The sequence below is a fragment of the Micropterus dolomieu genome, linkage group LG17, assembly GCF_021292245.1.
Source record: "Micropterus dolomieu isolate WLL.071019.BEF.003 ecotype Adirondacks linkage group LG17, ASM2129224v1, whole genome shotgun sequence".
Classification (NCBI taxonomy): Eukaryota; Metazoa; Chordata; class Actinopteri; order Centrarchiformes; family Centrarchidae; genus Micropterus; species Micropterus dolomieu.
Window position 1 is genome coordinate 25,301,016 of NC_060166.1, and position 24,961 is coordinate 25,325,976.

General features: G+C 41.2%; 1 protein-coding gene across 3 annotated transcripts in view; it reads right to left on the minus strand.

The window, feature by feature from the left end:
- Positions 1 to 24,961, minus strand: part of schip1 (schwannomin interacting protein 1) — a 40,047-nt gene that overhangs the window by 3,446 nt on the left and 11,640 nt on the right. Inside the window, exons 1-4 of one of the 3 annotated variants that reach the window (XM_046074562.1) lie at positions 23,091 to 23,470; positions 6,439 to 6,557; positions 4,847 to 4,964; positions 4,055 to 4,252 (exon numbers count right to left, since the gene is read on the minus strand). In XM_046074562.1, coding sequence (XP_045930518.1) covers positions 4,055 to 4,252; positions 4,847 to 4,964; positions 6,439 to 6,557; positions 23,091 to 23,120 — 465 coding nt within the window. In that variant the 5' untranslated portion in view covers positions 23,121 to 23,470. Of the gene's footprint in view, positions 1 to 4,054; positions 4,253 to 4,846; positions 4,965 to 6,438; positions 6,558 to 14,301; positions 14,542 to 23,090; positions 23,471 to 24,961 lie in introns of those variants that run through there. The other 2 variants (XM_046074561.1, XM_046074560.1) reach the window with 2 other exon arrangements.

Consider the following 24,961-nt stretch of genomic DNA (forward strand, 5'->3'; position numbering starts at 1 on the left):
GCATTCAAATTGAATCAAATCAGTAACTGAAAGAGTCAGCTGTTTTGATCGACTGACAGTATCTGCTGCCTGAACTTATTTGATTAGTTGCTTTTTCATTTGTTGCTCTTTCTATAAGAAATGACTGCTTTTCAGTCTCTTTTTGCTTCTTCTGATAATGTCCCTGATGAAACAAAAGGGAATATCAACCTTTCTTTGAGGTGTTTGCCACTCTGCGTAGGGGGACTGTAAAGTTAGGGGATTCCAAGTAGGCACTGCTGTTTGGTCACAAACAGATTTTATACAAATACACAGTGGATGAACTCAGTGACGCTATGATGTTTTAATACTGCTGTTCCTGAAGCCACTGAGTGCTTTTCCCCACAATGTACACAGACTGGATCAACCTGGTTCATTTTTTTCTTTTCATATGGCTCATCTTGCATAGTGCATTTTGATTTCTCTTTTCATGGGAACTTTAAAAATTCCCTAGACTTTATTATTGAGTACAAACTCCCACTCATCCACAGTAGTGAAAACATGTGTTGTAATCACAGACAAAGGTGGAATGACAATAAAGTATGAGAAATTACAAATTATTTCCCTGAGTGAAAATAGAAGGCTTCCACATAATGCAGTGTCCTTGAAGTTTTGGAGTTGTGCTTGTGTATTGTATGTCCATGTATTATTGTACTGACCAGTACCTGAACAAGTATGGCTCCAAACTGAGCTTTTATTTTCAGTATTACCTTTATTGTGTTCTTAGAAACCAAATAATAATTTCTCAAATGCTTCTGGCTCTGACTCTGGGAGTTGGCCCGTGTTCTCAGTCAACCTCAGAGTGTATAGCAACAACATGCAATAAAATCACAAAGCATCACATGTGCCTTCTCACTTTGCTTTTTGTTTATCAGACTCTCCCTCTGTCAACATTCCCATCCAACCGGTCAACATTCTTTCTCTTTCCCTCCCACTTCATCTGCAGTCTTGACAAACAGTAGGTGAGAAGCACGCATGTGCTACACTTTAAGCGTTTGCATGCGTTGGCGTCTGGCAGGCTCTTCTTCTTGCTAGTTTCTCACCCCTCTTTCACTTTCACATTGGCACTGACGCAACCGTACTTGAGGCTGGCATGTGTCAGTTTCAGTTTCGAGTGAGTGGACATACACAAGGCGGTGACCGAAGAGTGACATAGAGAGACGTGATGTCAGAGTGAGTGGGTGAAGGGAAAGGTTGTAGATTAGTGTCAGTCCTGACTCAACAGGCTAGTGTGCTGACCACAGTGTGAGTTTCTGTAGCAGGCTACTAAACAAAAATTGGGTGTCCAATACAAGCAAATGAACCTCTAGAAATGACTCAATATCACATTGAGGAACTACACTTCTCTCTGAATGAAGTTAGTTGATAATGGAGGTTTTACAGTGGAATCTAAATCTCTCCCCCTCTTTTTTCTCGCTGACTTACTTGCTTTCTCTCCTGTTTGAACAGATTAAGGAAAAACCCACACACCCAGTACAGACATTTGGAGGCAGGCTTACTGTGCTGGCCAAATTCCCATTCTTTGCCCTTGACAAGCATTATAGTAAGACAATCCAGTTTAGTTGGAACTGAGTTATACTAACTGGCAGCAGTATAACTGCAGAATGATTGTTCTACAACTTTTTTCTTTTGACGTAAGCCCACACCTCTAATTTTATGAGCTCAAGTTCCAAATGTTTTTGTTTTAATTTATTTTGGAAATCAGAAATACTACACAAAGTAGATTGTTGCAATCATTATTTTATACATTTAAATGGTCCAGAAGCTGGATCTTTCAACCATTTATCCATCACTTATAGCTAATTATATAAACTGGTTATTGATTTTTTTAGCAAATTCAACTGTGTATCCATTACTTCACTATTATCCTACATTACCATTTTATTGTAGCTATTTCAACCATTTATTCATTATTTTTAGCTAATTATTTCAAATGTTCATCCTCAGTCTACCAGTATTTAAACCATCATCCAAAGCTTTAAGCTAACTTTTTTGACTTCTTACTAGTTTTCATGTAATTTCTGTGGCGACGCGGGACTTTATGTTGGTACAACTGACTCAGGTTGGTGGAAGGTGAAGCCATCACACCAATTTGCAATCTTATTTTGATTGGTGCATCCTTTCAATAATAATCACAATTTACTTTTTTCATGTTAGTTTAGCTACTCCACAATACTTCCATGTACCCCAGGCAACTTTGGAAGTACCCCTTGGATAGGAATCAATGTTCTAGGGAACCATTTAGCATATGTAATTTTTGCAGTATATTGGATCTCTGGTGCTGTGGACATGACAGATGGCTGTAGCCTTAATATATTTTAATATTCACTGTGTGTTCAGTCTGGATGTGACAGTGATGTCTTCTGACTGCTGAGCACTGCTACATCCCTAAACACTGAAGTCAATGCTTTCCGGCATATGAATTATAGATGGACCTGGCCAAGCTGCCCTTCTCTTCTCTGAATAAGTAAAGTGGTTCTGCCTGCAAGTCCGGGTGGAAATATAGTTTGTGTGAGTCTGGTGGTGTGGGTGTCTGAGTGTGCTGGTGTTTGTGCTCCCAAAGAGGCAGTGAGGCAGATAAAAACGGATGAAATAATGATGAGCAGGGTCGTCATCACCTTCCTTCCTCTAAATGAGGGCAGAGGACAAGAGTGAACAGAGGAAGGGGTAGGGGGAGGCTTCCTGTGACACCAGCACAATATGTATATGACCCACTCACCTTCCATATAATACTCATATGTTACTAAATCACCCACCCAACTATTCTTACGTACTTTGACTAATGCATCAAACAATGGACCTGACATGTCACATGACAGACGTTGACCACGATATGCCTGACATTTTGTTCTAAAACGGTAAGAAGAAAATGACAAAAAGTTATATTGGATGTATGTACACATTATTTCTGGTGGTTCTCTGCTCCAATTAGCTATCTTAATCATCTTTATGGTAAACATGTGACTTTATGATTTGTGTCCATTACAAGCCAGTGTATGCCATAAGAGAAAAATGTCAACATAATGTACTGTCTTGTCACTGATAGAAAGTACTGGTTATTTCTGTTACAATCTTCTTCCTAAATTATCAGCAAAATGTGTCAGTGATGCAACTGAGCAATTAGCTGGCACTGCTGATATATTGTTCATGAATGTAGTTTTAAACCTGAAAAAACAGATTTTCTGGCCATCTGTGGACAGCAGAAATGAGTTGCAAACAAAACACTAGCACATTATGATCTTTTAATTAATACGACAAACTTGTTAGCAAGCAATTGATGCCTTACACATCCAGCACATCTGGAGCAACATTAGCATTCCTTTGGATGCCCACTTTCCACACCAGCTAGTCGCGAACTTTGTCTGTTTACTGTTTGGTGGTGGGCAGGTAGCTTACAGCAGGTTTTTTAGAGTATTTTTGATTAAAACAGCTGCTCATTTCCTGAAAAACTACACTGATGAGAGTGATAAGAGTAAAGCAAAACTGTAAAATTGTGGGTCGCGAAACCAAATTAACGAGCTGAAAGATGCTATAAAGCTCTGTAGAGCTGAGGGGAACAGCAGAGTCATATGTGATAATTCCACAAGAAATCATCACAACAAGAAACCCCTTTCACATACAAGTGATTCATTTGTTAATATAAAAGTAAAACCAAAAGCTTGAAACAGCAAATACACCTTTTTTTGTCCATTTTTGTGGAAGTATAAATCAGTACATATCTTGGTTCCAATGTAATAATTTTGTGTTGTCTTTGTCTGCTAATCATGTTTATATAAAACTATGTAACTCTTTCCTCTCCAGTGTCTTGCTCAGGGACACATGAGTGGGTGTGTTGCAGTGGGAATCGAACCCCTAGAGGCGTTGCGACCTCTGACATATATAGCAATTGTAAAGCTAAATGAATAAATGTAATTGTAATGACAATTAAAATTTGCCAGGTCTTTCCTCTCCTTTTTCTTGTGGAAAAGTTGTCCGTATTGATGAAAAACTTCATCATCTGTCAAAGGGAGCATTACTGTGTAATTCTGGTACTGACCAGGTCGGCCACCGGTGACTTCTTGCGATTCTGTTTCTCCACCTCCACCTGCATCTTGGCCATGGGCTTGGCCATAGCCAGGGCCAGCTTCGCCTCCGCCTGCAGCTTCTTCTGTCGACTCAGGAAGTCCATGTCCTCCAGAGACTCGGAGTCGTCCTCTGTGGTGTCCCTGTCCGAGTAGGACGAACTCTGCTTGGACTGCAGGGATGATGTGGTGAAAGGAGGAAGAGGGACGACAAGACATGTATGGCAAGGTGGAATCAAATATGAAGAAGAAGTATTCTTGGCATTTTGGTGTGTAGATTTTTAACAGGAATGTCATTGCACATCAAATGGGCTGTGAGGAGAGCGAGGATGAACATGTAAAGAGATGATCTCCCTCTCTTTCTGTTAAATGTGTCTCAGGCTGACAGGAGGTTAATGTGGCCAGTCATCCATGGCCATGGGGAGCATATTCCAATTCACCTCTCGTTTGCTGCCCATGAATTGGTTAACAGGCCAGAAAACGTGAGCAAAAACATTCATAGAGCGACTAAGCCAACAGTTATTGCTCTGATTCATAATGAATATCTCGTTTTCACCGCTTTCATTCTTGTTCTGTCTCACTCTCACTTTTACACAATAAGAGCTCTACACTTCGACACTTTCACACCAGTCAGTCCTGTATCTCATAATACACATTTCACAGTGATTTCAAGATTTCTGTCCTTTTCTTTCATTCTTGAATTCTGAAGAAACCCTAAAATAACTCTATGTGGGTTTCAAAGTGAATACGAGGGTATCAGCGCATACCATGGGGGACAAAGGTGTGTCCAGACTGGTCTCTGTCTTGCTGTCATCTGCATCACTGTCCTTGTCGCTGCCGCTGTCATTGACAAAACAGATCTGTAGGTTCATTCCACTCTGCAGCCTGCAGAGATAATGATAGATTCAAACAGAGGGAGAAGTGTTAATATTAACAAAAATGCAGATAAGAGCCATGTCAGTTCAGTGTTGGCTCTTTCTGCAGTAATTGACTGGGACCAGGGCCAAAACACACAGCAAGGTCAACAGCAGCTGCTTATACAAATGACCTGTGATGAGTTCAACAAAGTGCTTTGCCTCAATAAAGGATTTAGAGTGCTCTGACTATGCACACTGTACTGTGTGCACTACGCCATGTGTTAAAGAGAGAAAAAGTGCAAAACAATTAAGACAAATGCAAAGAAAATCCTTGGCGACGCTAGCTGCCTTCATCACCAGAGCAAGGTGCAAACTGAGAACAGATTTAAGGAGGGCTTGTGTTTTTAATCATCTCCTCTCTTGTCTTCAATATGGATCGATCCAGGATGCCTCCGGTAGGTCTGATCCAATATACATTGGACTGGTGGGGGTGTTTTTGTGCCACGGAGGAGCAGAATATCACTAGGTGTAGATCCAGCCCACTGTGGATCAATAATCTTCTTATTCAATGCGGTAATTACAAACAGAGCAGACTGGTTACATAGCATAGATCCAATCAGTCCAGATTAAAACAGGACCTGAGTGGTGGATTGTATTTTCCCCCATGAAAAGCAGCATCAAAATCTCCCTGTAACTTGAATTTAATAGATTGTGGGAGTGTTTACTAACTTTTCAGATGACTAGCAGCTGATATAGTGTGATGCGTCTACAGTTTAGAGGCTCACTGATATATCTGCCAATATGAGCTTATTGCATAGCATTATTACCAAGGAAAATGTCAGCTGATAAGTAACAAGAAACAGTTGAGAAATCCCAAAGATATGTTTGAGTATCACCATTACATCATTTGTAATGAGTGTTATGAGTGGATTTATATTTTAAATATGAAATGTCACACATATCTTGGTCACAATTCTTTACAACTGAAGAGGTGTAATAATACGCTCATCATATTTTCACACAGTGCTGTCATTAAACTGTTTCCCCGTAATCATCAATAAGGTATTAAGCATCACAACCAGTCATTGATCTGTCGCAGCAATATTGAGAAAGAGCACTGGAGTGTTTACAGAATATCTGCAGAGTTCCAGTAAAGTATAGTGTAGGAGGTGGTAGTAGTGGATCTATGTATGTGTGTGTGTGCACATGTAGGTGGCTTTTGAGAAGTGAGAGCTAGACTGACTGTGCGTGGCTAACTCACGCTACGCAAATCCTCCCTGCTTCCTGTCATTCTCTTTCTCCCTGTTTGTCTTTTCTTTATTGGTGCCTGTGACATGAGTCATTTTAAAAAAAATATTTGTATACAGCTGATTTTAACATATATCTGCTGCCATCTCCTTTCAGTATACCCTTCTTCAGAGAATTATGAGACTCCAAAAAAGTACCAGTCACATGTTTATTGGTTAAGAATGAATAAATGTGACAGAGCTTAGAGGTCTTACCGTGAGGATAGGCTGGGTTTGCCGCTCTTGCTGCAGCTGGTGTAGATGCCTGGCCCATCGTCAAAGAAACTGCCCAGAGCCAACTTCTGCCTGATAGACTCCCTCTCATTCTTTTGGGCCTGCAACAGGAGATGAGCAAGATGAGGTTACGTTTTCTGTGATGTTTTTGATAAGTTATTTTGTAGTTTCACAAATGTGGTCAGAGGTCAGGGATGGGCTGGTAGGGATTAAGTGTCTTTGTCAATGACTCTTCAACAGGGTGGATGCTTGTTGTCATGGCACCTGCAACCCGTGTACTTATATATAGCTTTCTGGCATGCTACATTACCCTCACACCCTTCTCCCCCACGTGGCTAGTTGCATGCACGAATAGAAGTTACCCCGAGCACTGACAGTCCAAATCATTGGTACAAGTATATTAGCAGCTTCCTCTCTATTTGCAGTAAGAGGTTCAGTGTCATCCTAACAAGCTCTGATACAAAGTGTGGAGTCAGCTGAAGTACTAAATTAATGTATAAAAAATATCTAGGAATCATTACAGGTTGACATCACCAGTATTCACAAGCAGGTGGTGCTGTTGTCTCAGAGAACAACCAGGGAGCGCTACAGTACTGCACACACAATGTAGATCTTCTAACACAGGACTTACACCGGATTAAGTTTATGTATAGTAAACTCCAGATGAAGAACAGTATTAGCCATTTTATACATGCTTAAATCTGTAAGTATCCCTGAATTACACAATTCCAGAGTTGATCTCACTTGGCCTCTTCCCAATCCTGAATTCCTAACTCAGAGCAGCTTAAGGTTTGGCAGCACTTCACACACGCTCACACACACCGGTCCTCATATGATGTCTTGTCTGTGCCGATAACAGGTAAACACATCCAACTGAGGTTCATACGACTTATGAGTGGCTCAGAGTGTTTCTGATCAAACGGGAAGAGTTGAATTCTCTGTAGTACTTTTTGAGTAGAGCCCAGATTTTTGTCATGGCAAAACGACTTAGGAAGGCCCTTCCGTGGTCTTTAAGTTTTCAGCCTGCTAGCCTAAACATTGCAGTGCTCCTGCCCTTCTTCTCAAACAGAAATCACTAGGCCTGAAGGACATGAGGAATGGAAATAAAGTTTCACAAGATGTGAGCTATAGGAAAGTTTGGAGGTTCAAATCACTGGTTCTCAACCTTTTTGGCTTGTGAATCTTTACAGCAAAGCAATGCATAATGATGCCACGTCCACAACATATGGGATGGATGGTTGAGGTTGCCGTTGTTACAAAAAATCAGCTGGAGATGGATGTTTTAACTTCTCATTGAAACCTGTATGAACCAGCATCTGGAGCAAAACTATATCATGATTAAACATTTGGATGGGGGTGGAGAGTGACAGGTAGAATATTAATATTCAAGTTAAACAAGAAATTAAAATAATTAGTTTGGACATCTGTAACAGAGAATGCCATGAAAGAAACTGGGAGAGATTGTGAAATAAAAAAAGAACTGTAGAAACAGGGAAAAAATACAAATAATTAACAAGACATTGTTAAAACCTTTATCTTCTCTTATCCTCTTTTTTTTTCTATAAACATTTTTTTCCACCCAACAAAATGATAATCAAACTAAACATACCATGGTTTAATTTGGGGAACAATCAGGAAAGTAACTAAAAAAGCATTAATGTATAAAAGCAAAGAATAGGGGGTTGGGTCCTGTAGAGGTGGATATTCAATTAAAACGGCTTTTGTAAAAAAATGTATCTTGAGATTGCAGGTGGCATATTTCTTTTGGCAGACTTCCTGTAAGAGCTGTAGAATCTTGGAGCTGTTGTGAAACAACAAAAAAATGATTTTCTGTGATGAGGAGATACACAAGTTCCACCTGAATTATAACTTGTTCATGCATGGACTTAAAATGAACTACTAATCAGCATAGTTTGCACAAAAATATGGAAATTTTGATGTTCCATGACAATGAATCAGACTGTGATAGACAGCGGTGGTAGTTAAAATACATACTGCCTGACCTCCTCCGGTGGAGAACTTTAGAGTCTCCCCTGGCACGTACTAGACACCAATCTCTAAAGCACTCTATCACATAGCACTTTAAATAATCACATAAGCAATAAAATAAGAGAGACTCCCATGTTTATAGCTTGCACTGGTCATTGGACAACAATTGTATTGCAGAGTTGGTCGTGTGGAGGTTAACAATACTGTGCATTGACAACATAAAACTATATCTATTACATTTGAGTTTTATTACCATGGACAATGAACTTTGGGTGACCATGTATTTTTGGTTATTGGGCACTTCTGTATTATTAACAGCCAAGCCAGAAAAAGAAATATAATTCTATCTATCAAAATGTTTTAACTTGTTGACTATCTTGCAATGTCTAATGTTATCTTGACACCTTGGAGGGCCTTGATCCCAAAGTTGGGAACTACTGGTTTAAATATTCTAGATTTCAAGGTTTAAAAAGCTTGTAAGGGATGTCTGAGGCCTAATAGTTAAGACGTATACCACGCAACATCCTTGGTTTGAATCTGGCTAGAGACCCTCTCCCTTCCACCATATATTTCACTAAAAGGCAAAATGACTAACAAAGGGAAAAAGAGATTATGAGAATCAAGGTGAGATGGTGCTGAAGCAAGAAAGAGTTGCCAGTTGTATGTATGCCTGGAGTATAATCTATCCTTTCCTCCTTAGATCTGTCTCTTCCCCATTATTGTCCCTTTCCACTTACTCCTCTACTCATCTTCCTCCTTCCTCATCTATCTCTGTTCCTCACAATCCCACCTGATTCAGCCTCAACAGTGTTTTGTCTTGCTTTATCTTCCTCATTATCCCCAATTCCACCCATCTCTCTCCATCAGTCTAAGGTCTCTCCTATTCTTCCACCAAGCTATATCTCTCTGCTGTCCATTCAGCTCTTCTCTCTCCAAATTGCTAATCACAGCTTCCCCTCTCTCCCACTCGTTTTCTCAACTCCTTCGCTGCCTCCTTTCCTCTCTCTCTGTCTGTCTCTTTTGACAATTGTGTGCAGGCGTTGGTGAAGAGTGCTTCCACCAAGGACAAATTAACATAATCCTACTCCACACAAGAGCCTGCAAGACGCACTTGGCGCTGCCAGCACACAAACTGGTATGTAGAGGACTGGACCTGGCACTGCTCCGTTGTGTGTGTATGTTTGAAAGATAGCCTGGGGAGTCAAGATGAACACACTGGAGAGTTTCATTTCAGTGTTTCAAAGGCGCAACGGCAGTCTCCGCAGTACGGTGCAGGCACACATGCATGTACACACGCATCACTCATACAAGCTGGACTAGAACATAGCTGTCAGTGAAGTTGTTTCGAGCAAAACTGAAAACCAGAAGCAGCAGGTTCACTGAGCATTGTTAAGTGTTTGCTCCCCTCATGAGGTGAGGGCTGAGAAAAACAAATATGGGGGGTTGTGCTGGGGTCCGGGGGCCCCTATTCTACAAAGCAAGTTCAACATACCCTGGAAATCTTTTCGTTATCTGGTTTCACTAACCAATCGAGATCAGGCTAAGCAGTCACATGAGGCTGATTAATTTAATTTAATTAATTTTTCCAGGGTTAATCCTGAAATTAACTTGATAACCTCAAATCCTGCTTTGTAGTACAGGCCCCTCTTTACCAGTGATAATAACTTGTTTTTTCAGACCATCATAAAATCAGTTTAAATTAAGCCATAAACTGTATGAGGCAGTATTTTCATGCATTTTGCATTTTACGTTCAGTGATCAGAATTTAAAGTTGTTTAAATATATGAGGCAGAGCATATGCTGTTGCAATGATGTAAAACGAAAAAACATTTCATACACTACCATTGGCAGGATCATCAGCCCTCAAGGTCAAATGTGTAACTTTCTGGATAATATTTGTGATTTATATAAACATGGGCACACAAAGACACACTTTTGCACAAGGCTACTGATGACACCCAAACATAAGGGCAGTGTTTTAACATAGTTAAATTCCTTTTGAGCTCTATTTATACTACCTTACATAAAATGAAAGTCAGGGTGAAATGTATTGCTTTGTATCAGTAAGTGGTCAATCACATTAGTTAATTAGTAGTTAACATTAATTATTTTCATTATTATTATTATATAATCTGCTGATTATTTTCTTGACTAATCATTTAGTCTCTAAAATGCTGGAAACCAGTTTATCTCCCATTTGTTTTGTGTTGACCAACATCCAAAACACAAAGATATTCAGTTTACAATTATAAGAAACAGAGAAAAGCAGCAGATATTCACACAGAAGAAGCTGGAACCAGCAAATGTTTGGTGTTTGTCTTAAAATGACTGAAACTATTATCAAAATAGTTGCCAAATAATTTTGTGTTGATTGACTGAAAAATTATCTAAATCTTACAAACATCCGTACAAACTTAGCAACTGGAATAGACTGCCGGCATAGTCAGGATGCACAGGTGAAATCAACTGGGGTATAAAGCACCACTAGTCAAAAGTTATCACTGGTCAGCAGCTGGATTAGCATGCGGGACTTCAGCTCTGCACACCACACTTGCTTGACAACACAATTTAACATCATCTGTTGTATTGTGTGCTTGTGTGATTGTTTGTGTGTCTCTAGGTGGGCTGTGTGTGGTAATACAGTCATCATGGAAGCCCCATAAACCATTTACAAAGGTGTGGAATATGCCACTGAGGCCCCAACCACACTACTGCGCTTTCGTTTTGAAACGGAGACCTTTTGCTACGTTAGCACCTCCCGACCAGACTAAAACGAAGACCTAAAACGGAGAAGTTTGAAAGCGCTGCCGGCCCCCGTTTTTCGTTTTGAAACTTGGAGAGCGTTTTAGTGAATACGGGCAAAAACGGAGGACTTCAGAAACGAAGACGCAGACACTCTTGTTTGGCTCTCTGATTGGGTCATGTAATGCAAAGTCATGCAAAGTAGAAACATGATGCTGCTGAGTTTTTGACAGGGTATTTTTATTAAAATATTTTTTACTGTGCAAATAACACTTATAGCCTACACTTGTACTGTGTATGTTGCCTTATTTTCTTTGCAATGACTCCCAGTCTGTTTTTCGGATACGAGGTTGAACCTTTTTGTGTGCTTTAATTTTCCAGCTAGAGCTTCTTATAAAACCTTGAAATGGCAAATAATCTGAATGCCTGTTTCCCTATGATGATGACATGGAAAAATGTCTGATACATTACATTAACATTTTAAGATGCATGTGTTAAAGGAAGTAGAGAGAGAGAGAGAGAGATAGAGAGAGAGAGAGAGAGAGATAGAGAGAGAGTGACAGTCCTCCCTCATTTCCTGGCCTTGAGCAGAGTAGTCACTGTCCAAATTAGATTTGGAGGAACACAATTGGGCTAATTTGGGTTTTTCCTCAAATTCACCAAGCAATTTCCTCTACTGAAAAACCTCATTGACAAAGACATTTTCTCCTCTACTCTGCACTACAGCCATTTAACCGCAGACCTTGAGGGTGATTTAGCGTTGGCTGTGGGCGACAGGGTACTTGTTTTGAGCCCTCAAATCTTCCCTGAAAATCTATATTAGAGGAAGGAGATGAATTTAATTATCTGTTCTAACAAAGAGCATCCTACCTCTTCCTACCCCAAATTGCTGGCTCTTGTGGCCAGAAATTGTTTAGTGGTTAAGATCTGAGATGTGTATAAATGTGGATGTGTGTGTGTGTGTTTATCGCTGCATGCCTACAGAGTTATGTAGGCATGCTTTTCTTTACTCTGATTCCAGTCTCCCATTTAGCTTCTACATTTGAAAAAACAAATGCTAAAAGGACATGTCCTTTAAATTGTGTCACCTCGTCATTTATTAATAGCTCTTTCTCCTTTCTTCTCTTTCCCCCCATTCCTAAGTGCTCTTCGTTTTTTTTGCACAATGGTGGCTTTTCACCGGCCGATACCTCACTCCCTGGTTGGAGACAAGAACCCACTGTTCACACAAATAGCAGGTCTTGTGAGTACAGTCTGCGTGTCTATTTAAGTGAAGCTACAGTGTTGACGTGTGTGTGGTAGATTTGGGACAGCTTCAGCACGATATGTATTCCAGGCCCGACAGTGAGCTGCTGCTGAGCTCACAGCTCTACAAACAGATACAAGGTCACTGTGTCTTCACGGTGTGTGTGTTAGTGTGTTTTGACTGCGATGCATAGCTTCACAGTTCACACAGATGTTCTTGCAGACTTAGATTTGACTACAGCTGTATCTACTTGTACATCAGATAATGTATATTCCATTTAAAGGAATAGCTTGATATTTGGGGGAAATACACATAATCTCTTTCTTGCCGAGAGTAAGACAAGAACATTAATTCCACTCTCATGTTTGTATGCTAAATATGTAGCTATAGCCAGCAGTAGGTGAGTTTGGCTAAACCCTGGAAACTCTGGGAAACATCTTCTCTTTTTGTGCTATCTGAGACCAGTCTGTCTAGGCAGAGCAGCATTCCATCCCAGATAATGGACCTGACCTCTGGCCCCTCATACAGTTCAGACTCAGGTCAGTACAAGGCTGCTCCTGTCACTCACATTGGAAAAGAACAACTCAGCAAGTGGTAGAGGGCTACACATGAGTGTATGTGGTGGTAAAAGAAGTAGGGGAGCGTTATGGTGGGATAAAGGGCAAAAAAGATAAAGGGGGAGAATGACAAAGGGAGGGAGGAGAGATGGGGAGCATGAAGATGGTTTAGACAGGACAATAGGTCTCCAAGTGACATTTGAGCTTTCTCTGCGAGAAGGCCACACTATGGATTTGTGGGAAAAGATTTAATGGAGGAATCTGTTTTTTTACCCAAGACTGAAGCAGATTTGAGGATAAAATCCTGGTTACTCACACCATTATGTCATAGCCTTGCCCCAAATATCTAAGCACTTTAATACCCAAACTTCAGCATTACGTCAGCCTCAGTCTTTGGGCTGTATCACTCAGCTGCAGACAGCACATGAAACCCTGTTTAAGGAAAATTTTAAAATACGCTCATTTGCCTTCTTGCTGGGTGTTAGATGAGAAGATCAATGCCACTCTCATATCTGTCTGTTCAGTATGTAGCTGGAGCCAGCGGCTGGTTAGCTTAGCTTAGCATAAAGATTGGGAACCGGTGGAACAGCTACCCTGACTCTGCCCAATCGGAACAAAATTGAAGAAGATATGTTTTGTTTCTTTTCAAATACCAAACAGTAAAAATTACAATTTGGTGTTCAGTGTTAAGGTGGGTAATGTGCTTAACTATTTCTTGACTGGGAGCAGTCATTTTCTGAAGCACTGTCATCCCCGTAAGGTTGCTAGTCAATGCTTCAGGCCAAGAATTTGTCCAGCACATAACCCACCACAACTTGTTATTTTCACACTTTGGTGTGGATTGGACAAACGTGATATGGCATAATAATCGATGAGCCTTAGAGGTGGCAGTAGACAATTTTTTTTATCACTATACAGAGCCAAATTAGCTGTTTCCCCTTGCTTTGAGCTAAGCTACGGTAACCGGCTGGTGGCTGTGGGTTCATATTTAAGGGACAGATTTGACAGTGGCACTGATTTTCTCATCTATCTCTTGACAAGAAAGACAGAGTGTATTCACTAAAATGTTGAACTTTAACAAAACATAGCAAAAGAAGCTGTCTGTATGAGTGAGTGTACTTGGCAGACATCGAGAAGAGCAAACCTTCAAAGTAAACATAGCCACATGTATCACCCAAAATATTCCACCTCTATTGACCACGGATGTTTTTCCAGTAGTCCTCAGCTGGTTTTAGTTTAAATTATTAATGATTCAACTTATAACATATGAACATGGAATAAGAGACATGCAAACATGATATGGTCCTTTACCTCTTTGTAGTCATCACTGAGGTAGAGGCTAGATGTATGCCTGCTGACATCATCCACTCCACCACATCCGTCCATATTATCCAGTGCCTCCCTCATCCTTCCCTCCGTTCTTGTCTTTCTGCCTTTTCCTCTCTAATCCTCAGTCAGTAGGTTAGTCCAGACCGACTCCTGAGGTTGATTCCAGTCAGTACACATCATATTTCCAGCCAACTCACCCCTGCCATGGTCTGACATAAAAAAAATCTACTCCTCTACAGGTGGCTTCTCCTTGTCTTTCTCTTACATGTTGTGACACTATTTCTCTTTCACTTCCCTGCACTTTCTGACTACTCCTCTCTCCTCTGTCGTTCCGCCTCTCCCACAGGACTGTGAAAGCACAATGGTCAGAGGTAAGGGCCCTTTAGACCCTCCCTACCTTCCACCCTCTGGTCAGGGTGGCCTCTCACAGCCAGAGAGAGCAAAAAAGAGGGAGAGGGAGAAACTCACACTGTTTTCTTTTTTTCATTTTCACGCCCTGACGTGAGGACAGCAGCTGCTCACAACCAATTTGGAAAGACACACCTCAGCCATGGGATTGCCACAAAGTGTGTGTGTGTGTGTTTGTTTATTTGACTCCTGGTGTGTCTGGAGCCTCTCCTGGACACCATCTTGCATGGCCTATGTTTATTCTCCCTCTGTTACACCCTAGGACTCCTTTCTGAATTTTTACTTTTAAGCTTCCTAACGCTCTAATCTAGAAATGCTTACAATTATGTGAACGTTTGTGAAAGAGATTAACCTAAAATGTTGATTAGCCTACATATTTTTGATTCTACAATGAACATGAAAGTGTGTGTGTGTGTTTATGTAACAGAGGAGGCAGTGTGCTCCCTTTCTGCCAAGGTAAAAATAGTACCCTGTCTGGACTCCAAAGCCAGCAGCACCACAGCCCCGGCCAGCTAAATAAACCCTGACAGAGCACAATGGACCATTACTCTAGCACACAAACACACATATATGCACAAAGTCCCCCACTCACTCACATACACAGAGATTGCTTGTGCTTTGTCTCAGTGACTTACATTTTCAATCTGAGCTCTCCACGGTGTGTAATGATCTCATCTTTGCAAGACGCTATCGACCCGTGACTCATATATTTGTCATAGCAGCCCAGACAGAAAATTATGTCCACATAGGGCTGCAGAATAACACTGCAGGGGAACATGACTTCACAAACTGGTTACACAGAAAAATGGGATATGCATCAAAACATGGGATCACATCCACCTTTTTATACGGTATAATGATTAAAGAGGCATTATGGAGTTTCCAGTGTCCACTAGCGGTGCGGTTTTAAAATTGCAACCAAGAGTGTGCTCATATGCGTGCTCACTTGAACTCATGAGCGAGCATAATCCGAAACACAACCACTTTCATACAGAAATCCTGCAATAAATGCAGAAACACACATTGCAGGCTGTGGTTTTTCACACAGACATGTTCAGGCTCTGTTACTTCAACATTCCCGTCTCAGAGGCAGATCAACACCGGCGCCGTACCTTTCATTCAGCGCAGCGAGACACCGGCATATTGGCACAGTCCTCCCGAAAAAAGGCAGAGTGGGAGCGGCTATAGAGAGACAGGGAGACAGCTTCACACAAAATGGTGGAAACTCAGGTAAACTCCCACTGCAACGTTACAGTAATGTTTTTATCAGCTTGATGTAAAACTAATCCATGCTCGTTACATGATAACGGTACAGTGACTGCATTTAGCCGACGTGCTACAGCGTTAGCTTGCCTGCTGCTTTCACTGACTAACTTTACTATCTGTGTATCTTTCACCGGAGGCTCAGCAATGTCAGCACAGCTAAAAGTATTGGATGATAATGAAACGGTTAGTGAGCTGGACTGAGTACTATAACAAGTTTGTGTCACACTTTATAACAGTTAGACTGCAGTAAGTAACTTTACTGTAACTAGTGTTAGTGGATGGCTCTTCCTCTGTGTTGTATATTATGTGGGTCACGTTAGTTACAGCCACTGAGAGGTGGAGAAACTGTGTACCTGAGTATCTGTAAAAGGCAATAAAATCTAAATTGAACGTTACGAAGCACACAGCGGCAGGTCCGAGCTAATGTAGCATTAGCTGGCTGCTCCTGGCTGCATCACTATAGGATAATAAACAAATCGCTCTACATTTGCTCATTTCATCATTTCTTGCGTGTCGTTAGCTGCCGTGTTGTTGCTGTAGTGTGAGAGGCTCAGGAGCGCACACAGTGTCCTTACATTAAAAGCAGAATAGTGCCTGATGCAAGCCACGAAGAAAACAGGCGTGTGCTTCATTTCTAAGTGAGTTTTGAGCCCATTGACAATAATAATAATAATAATAATAATATCTATTTTGATAATTTTGTGACATTTAATAAAGCATAACGTTATTACAGCATAGTTATGTTGTGTCAAGTTATAGTTTTAACACAGTCGCACCGTAACTTTAGTCCTGCTAGTGTTTACAGCCAACAGCTGATGAGAGTTGTTCTGGGTCTGCTCCACTTCAGAGCCCTGACAGAGTTCTACCGGGAGCTGAATTACCACAGAGGTCGTCTCCTCTCCAAAACAAACGGACCGGCTCATTAAACCATTAAAACACAGCCACATAGCAACGTTAGCGTTAGCCCTGTAATGTGTTTACAGCTAACAGCTGATCCGGTCCGCCAGAGAACGAAACTTAACTATTACTTTTTATTTATCGACAGAGCCGTGCTGTTGTTTCACCGCTCCTCACTGGTGAACAACCTGGCCGTGTTTCCGATTATTATTAAATTTGCTTTTAATCAAAACTGTACAGATTTTTACATGTAGCCTACATTCCTCCCACGGGCAGTTCAAAACCAGAATATCTCATAGTCTCAATGCTAGCTGGCAGGACAAACTAGAGCTCACGTTTCTCACTGAACAAGAGTAAGTAGGAAAGTGGTAGCCCTTGTAAGAGGGAATGAAAGAGAAGAGGAGGCATTACAGCTGTTCATTTGATATAATGTGTTGAGAGTTTATTATAAAATTGGTTAAGACTATGCTTCATCACTTCAAGCTACACTTTTTATTCCATTTTTTCTAAAAATGAGGCACTTCATTTTAGTTTACTTAAATTTAGAATTTATTATTAGAGTAGTTATTTATTATCCCTCCAGTTTGATGTGAAAACTGACTTGATTTGACAGTCAGTTGTTGACTAAAAACATATGTTGATACAACTATACTATGGGACTGAATGATAAGGCAAGTTAGTCGTTTTGATGTTCCGGACCTTTGCTTCGGGAAATTTTCTCTAACTGGACCTCTTTGAATTCTAATTGAATACCCATGCTGTAGGGAATGTAAAATCTATGTACTAAGTACTATGTACTATATGTATTATATAGCTATAGGTCAAGGAAATGAAAAAATATAAACATATAATATATACAAATAATACTACAATAAACTGAAACAATAGCACTTTTATAAGCCTCTGAGAAATCACGGAACTTTAACCCCTCCCTAAAGCATCAAACATCCACCTGCAGGCTCATTCAGGGGATAAATCAGTAAACAGTCAGAGATCTAATGGGAAGACCTGGATATCAGATAAGAAATAAAATAGTCAGCCAAGGATAAAGAGAGATGAGAGGAGAAAGACAAGAGGGAAGAGAACGCCAACTGATACTGATGAACATGAGTCACGTTCATCTGTTACTCTGCTGAGAGAGAGCGCGAAGACGAAAACAATGTGAGAAAAAAGAATTAGAGATGAAGACGGTTGGGGAATAATGCATTTGCATGATAACATCAAAGAGCATTTGAACGTATGCACACAGACACGCACATGCGCGCACGCACGCGCACACACACACACACACACACACAGGCACGCACGCATGCACGCACGCACACACACACACACACACACACACACACACACACACACACACAAACACACACACAAACACACACAAACACACACAGGGGTTAAATGAAAAAATAGGAAGTGGGCTTAATTCAGTGTTGATCCCTAAGGATTATGGGTAGAGCACAGCGAATTGTCTGGCTGGCTCCTGAATCCACCCACATTGGACTGCTGCTGCTGGGGACAGTACACACAAACACACACACATACACACACGCCAATAAAACTGGTGTTAGTTGTGAGCGAGAGTGGCCTGTATGGGGGGCTGAAGGGTGGAGCACGGGCTGCCCCGCTGGTTCTCTGCTTCATTACTGAGGCTGACTTCATAGTGAAGGTGAAGTCATTGCTGATTCAAATGGGATAGGCGGTCGAGAGAGAAGGGTTACCTGCGTTACCTATGAATGGGTAGCCGGCAATGGAAATTGTGGGAAACACCCACAAACACATGTGTACACAAGCACTGCATTAATCATAGACGTCAGCTGCATATTTGAGACATATACTCAGGTCAGGTTAATTCCTCTGATGCTTGACTGTTGGGTCAGCTGAGAGAGCAAGCAAACGAGAGGGAGAGAGCAAGAGAGAGAGAGAGAGAGATACACAGAATGGCTTATTGTTTCAAGTGAACAGAGGGTGACTGTGAGAGAGAGAGTTCCTGGCACCTCCTGTAAGCCTGGGATCCAAGGCCAATGGCGCTGTGCGTGTGTGAATGTGTGTGTGTGTGTGTGAGCACGCATATGTCCGATACGAGTGAACCTATACTTGTTATGCACTCACTCTTTTCAGCCTTATTCCATGTTTGTTCATATACGTTTCTGTATCTAAAAGTGGGCACACTGCTCCTTAATGGTTTTTTTTGTGTTTGCTTGTGTGATATTATAACACCAGATCACATTTACTGACACATATGAAAGAGTGCTACAGACTAGGATCTGGTCTTACTTTGGAAAGCAGGAGGAAAAAAACGGGGGCTGCTACCATAGCAACGTGTTGAGAATTTCTCCATGGCGTTGCTCTGTGTTCCAAACAAATTGGGCTGCAAAAGGAGCATGGGGCGGCCCATCGGGAAGTCTGCTAACTCACACAGAGGCCAATGTTTGAGGGAGCTGACGTTTTGGCAAATTGTGTAATATTAAGACAAAGTATACTCTTGTTTTCAAAGGAAAAACAGACCTACTGCACAGCAAATGTGTCATATGTAGGGCACAAATCATGTTCTACACAAAGTCAAAATCACATTACACACACAGCCTAAAAAATTGCAATTAATACAGAAACATCTAACTACACTTGTGTCCTGCTTTATCTGTGTGTATCCTGGGGCATGACATGCTCTTATTTTACCATCCAGTGTTCCTGTCTGTATAGATTAACAGGGCTTGACGATATGAGCTAAAGTCTATCCCATGATAAGTTCTCACATTTAATTTGATAACATTAGATGGATCTATTCATTCTTATGTATCTATTCAGTATATATATATATATATATATATATATATATATATATATATATATATATATCTGTATATATATATACATATTTATACATATTTTATTTCCTTTTTTGTGTAGTACACATTGGCTTTATTCAAGAATCATATGAGTCGGTGCGTTAACTACAGAGCTGGAGGTGGGACATGTTGAGCTTAGCATAATGACTGGAGACCGCCAGCTTGGCTCTATCCAAAGTGAATAGATATGCCTTCACTATGGTGAATTTTGTTTGTTTAATTTGTACATGAAATGACAATAGGGGAAGTTAGGTGCTATGACTACTTCCTGACAAACTTCTCCTTAAATTTATTTATTGTCTAGCAATATTGATCAACTCTGTCATTGTAGTAAGATCCATCAGTGGTATCGACTGTACTGCTAGTCATCATTTATAATTCATCAGGCCACATCTCATTTACTGTTACACTGACATTGGAGCACTCCTTCGTCCCTCTCCAGGCAAGCATGAAAAACTGCATGAGCTTGCAGACACATATGCATAATTTAAATACACATTAATCCTCACACACAGACACACTGATACTGTGTGTGACAGGTTTCAACATTCAATCCGAGTTCCTGGGGCCTCTGCAAGCTGACAGTATTCCTGTTGCCCGGGATGACACAGTGCGGGCAAGCTGATGGCCCTTCCACCTGCTAGTACTATTGCTGCAGCACACGGCAACATGGCACTGCGAGATTTATAGATTTACATGAGAATCTGAAAACAGGATGACATATTGAAACCTCAGCCTCTAGTAAACACACTGAGGAACAGCTTTTACTCACTTAACCACTTAATAAAATGAAGAGCAACAACAAGATGAAGTGGATGGCTGCAGTAGATGATTGGTTATACTTGTGATCTGATGATCAACATTTCTTCGCTCTTTTTGCCTCATGGTTTATTAGGAAAAATTGACACGGCTGAAGTCGATAGATGGTTTTGGTCGACTAATGGGTCAAATGGCCACTTTACTGGTTCTCCCAGGGGTCAGCCTGTGACTTAATTGGCTAATGGTTTCTGACATTAAGTGAGAGCTTGCCCCAAACATCATGGGGTGAGCAGTCAGTGAAGGAGAGATGTTTTCCATGTTTCTTGTCCTTTCCCTCCTCTACCATTTCTCTACTCGTTGCCTTAAAGCGCAAAGACAGAACGTCGGGGACCACACCCTAATTACAGCACAGGAAAACAATGACGCTGATAACCTAAACAGACATCGCCCCAGGACATGGACTGTCCCAGGAGACAAACTGAAATACAGGGACAACACCCCGCCTACTTCCATCTACATCTGTTCTCTCCTTGTCCATTTTATTCCACTATTAACCCCTTCACCTGTTCTGTCTCCAACTATTTTCCTCTGTTCTTTCCCCCATCGCACTTTGCTTCTTTCCATCCCTCAGTGTGTGTGTGTTGTATGTGTATGAGGGGCGCTGTCTGCCTGCTGGTTGCCAGGTTACCAGTCTAATTGAGGGGCCTCTGGAGAGTCGCTGTTATCAGAGCCTGAACCCTGTGTTCTGCTTACCCCTTTCATTCTTCCTCTTATTTGCTCCATCTCTCTTTTCTAGTACATCCATTGTATTAAAGCCATCTCAACTTCCTTCACTTCTTTCAATAAACTTTTTTCAACATCTCCTTAAATTTACACTCCTTATATTTGCCTCTTTATATTTTTTCCATTCTCCCTATCACGTATCATCTCAGTTGCCTCAAAAAGCAGTACGCTATTTTCATTTCTCTATATCTCTATTTCTAACCATCTCTCCCTTTGTTTTGCTTAACCTGTGTTGTCAATACTTCTGTTACTGTTTCATCTCTGCCTTTCATCTGCAGTCTCCACCACTTTTCTCTGGTTATCTGCTTCTCTTTCCTTCCACCTCTCTGTCGCTCCATCTAGCTTTTATCTACCATAAAACATGGCAGGAAGTCCTTATCCTGTTACACAACTGGTCCCTCATCCCTACAAGCACAAATCCACCCTCCTGACATGCAAATACAAACATGTAGAACTTGCACCAAGATTAATACAAATGTTTTTGTTTTGTTGATGATTTGAGTCTTTTGAGGTTTTGTAACAGCAGAAATCCTTAACCACAGAACTGAGGGCAGTTTATTTATTCCCAAACCTAATCTCAAGCATTAAGAGGATGCATATGGAACTGACAAGAAATCAGCTTTTATAAATGTCGATAATGCCACAGAGGTGAATACTTCTAACAACAATTGTTAGCTCCCAGATGGAAGCCCTTCAACTTAGCTGAAACCGTAAGACTACACGGAAAGCAGCAGCACATACTAGATCAATCACATTATTTCCAATGCATACACAAAATCTTCTTCTCCATTTAAATCCAAAGGAAATGTAGGAAGAGAGAATCTAGAAGTTTCATGTTGATAAAACGCCCATAAGGCCCATTCATCTCTTTAGGACCGTCATGTTTCCTTCTCATCACTTCCTCTGCAGCTTTCCACGCATCTCTCTCTGCTTCTACACTTACTTCTTGCCATCAAAGAAGCTCCATCTTTCCCCCTCAGTGCCTCCCCTGGCATATTCAGCTCATCTCTTTTGCCTTTCATCTACCTATCTGCTCTGTTCCCACTCTCTATCTCCACTGCACTGCAGACTTTCTACCCTAGCAGGGCTGGCTATAGAAAAGCACATGTATAGCTGTGATGTACTCGCTTTCCTTTTAATCATGACTGGATCATTCCTCCCAGTTCCTCGTTAGATAAAGTGGGGCACTGCTGTCACATGTCCCAACTGAATCACACACAATCATAAACATGTACGCACACATTTACACAACCCTCCAAGCAACCATTCACATTTAAATTCTCTTTATCAGTATGTTGTCCGGATCATACACTGCATCATACATGCATCATCTGCATGAAACTCACAGCACAGAATACATTTGCGCACACACAGAGTTCAGTCATGACACTATAAACTTGCAGTAATATTCACACCTCATGCCTTCTTGACATGGATTGATGAGGCTGGATGAAGAGGAGGTAGAGGGGAGTTAGGGCATTATTCCCTTGAGTCAAGTGCTCTCTTAGCAACCAGCCAGCCATCAGATTCACAACACAATCACATAACCACAAAATACAGAGAAATACTCCTGCACAGTTCCCCGCAATGACACACAAGTTCTACACATGTGCAACAATGTTCTAGCTTCTACATGACATTCAAGGATGTACGATAAACTGAACTGAGGAGACAGAACATGATATACGCACAATCAGCGAAGCTAACAACAACAAATTCAACAGGCAAACAAGCTTCTGTCTGTAAAAATGGCAAAGAAATTTGCAATTAAATGAATGCAATGTGCCATGTGGCTCTGAGAACTACCTGGTAAGAACAGTTTTCCTGGTGGACCATCCTTCACAGCATCATAGAGCGGAACTGGCTGAGTTAGAGGAACAGGAGCAGGACTGGGATGAGATTCCCAGCCCTGCAGTGGTATTCCAGCGGAGAGGAGGGGAGAGGAGAGGAGGAGGGATCCCACTCTGTCCTCGATCCAAACTAAAAAATGTAATTCTCTCTCTCCTTGCCAGTCAGGTCAGCCGTCACCCTCTGCTGTCTATGTCTGTTTTCTGATTGTTTTCTGGTCTGTCTGTTTGTTAAGAGAGAAGGGCAGGGTCTGATCGCTGCTTCCCCAAAACCGAAAGAGGGAGAGGGAGTGAGAGACGGGAGGAGGGGTGTGAGAACGGGAGAGAGAGGAAAAGAGGGAGGGAGGGGAGCAGTGAAAAGCAGAGTACACTCCCAGTCGCCTTTTTCTGTCTGATTCGGACTGAAAAGGGGGAGGAGCTCTGGGTGCTGAATGTATGCAGAGTTGGCCAGTGGGGAGAGGGGATGGTGGACAAGGGAGGGAGGGTGAGGGTGGTGTGGGTCAGGGTGGGAATGTCATTCTGCTGTTTCATATGGAGTCATGCCAGACAGAGGGACAGCAAGAGAGGAAGGGAAGGGCAGAGGAGTGACTTTCTTCATTTACCTTTATCTTAATCCCTGTTTGTGCAGCATGATCCTGCAATACTTTAAAACTTTTAAAAACAACAAGGATGCGGAAATGTACCAAAAAAATCACATTAATGTCTGGTTACATATGTAATGTTCTATTTTTTATTCGATCATTTTCTGATTTGAGTCACAATTTCATTTAATGTTTCAGCTGATTTATCTGTCACCTTTGCATCACTATGTACTGTATGCATGTTTGTGTTAAGTATACACAGAACACAAGCATTGCATGGCATGTTGATCTTCTGCTCATTCTCTGTTTGTCTCTTTGTAGGATTATTATCTCATAGTGACAGATGGTAGGTCTATAATCCACATGCAGGCCAACCTACTCAGATAATCTCTCCCTTCTCCATCTCTTCATCCATTCCTCTATCCTGACCTCTACCCATTACTGTTAGAAATACTGTACATCTCTGTGTTTTCTGGTTTGCCCGTAGTTTTTGATCTCACTTGTATTGGGGCAGATTATTTAGCAATTAACTGATTAACCATTTAGTTAGGCCAAGTAAATTTTAATTTTAAATCTATGCTTAGAACATTAGTTAAAATACTTAAAACCTCCTCCCCCTACAAAACAGGAAAAAAACTCAGAACTGTAAAAAACAAAAGTGTTAAAAGTGTCTTCAATTTATATTGTTAGACTAATTGTTGTTAAAATATAAATAATAATAATCCATCCTCCATTAAAAATCCACCTTTTAAAGTTGGTTTGGTTTTATCTAAAACTGTAAACACTGTATGTTTATCCGCTATCAACACTCCCATTAAAGCAGTGGAACAGCTTTGCACCAGAATGTGGGGAATGTGGCATCCTGATGCAATTAAATCATACATCTGTTTCAGCTTTAATTTTTGTCTTTTTTGGCAAGGTAGCTAGCAACACACGCCTCCTGTTATCTCATCTCTGCTCTCAGGCCGGATCTCTCTATCTGATATTGATCTCTGCTGGGTGACGCTGCTTTTCCCCAATAAGACCACTCTTGGCTTTAATGACCCAGAAGTGGATCGATGAGCTCCCTGCTCGGATTTCTCGGCTCAAGCATGCACATCACTGGCTCTGGTTTGGCCTTCTGCCTGGTGCCCAGCTGGGGCAGACTGGAACAGTGCCCATTATGTCACACTAACCTTGGATATAATTATCTGTGGATGATATTCACCTGTGATAAACTTGGTTTTCTTACAGTGAAAGCTGTCAAATG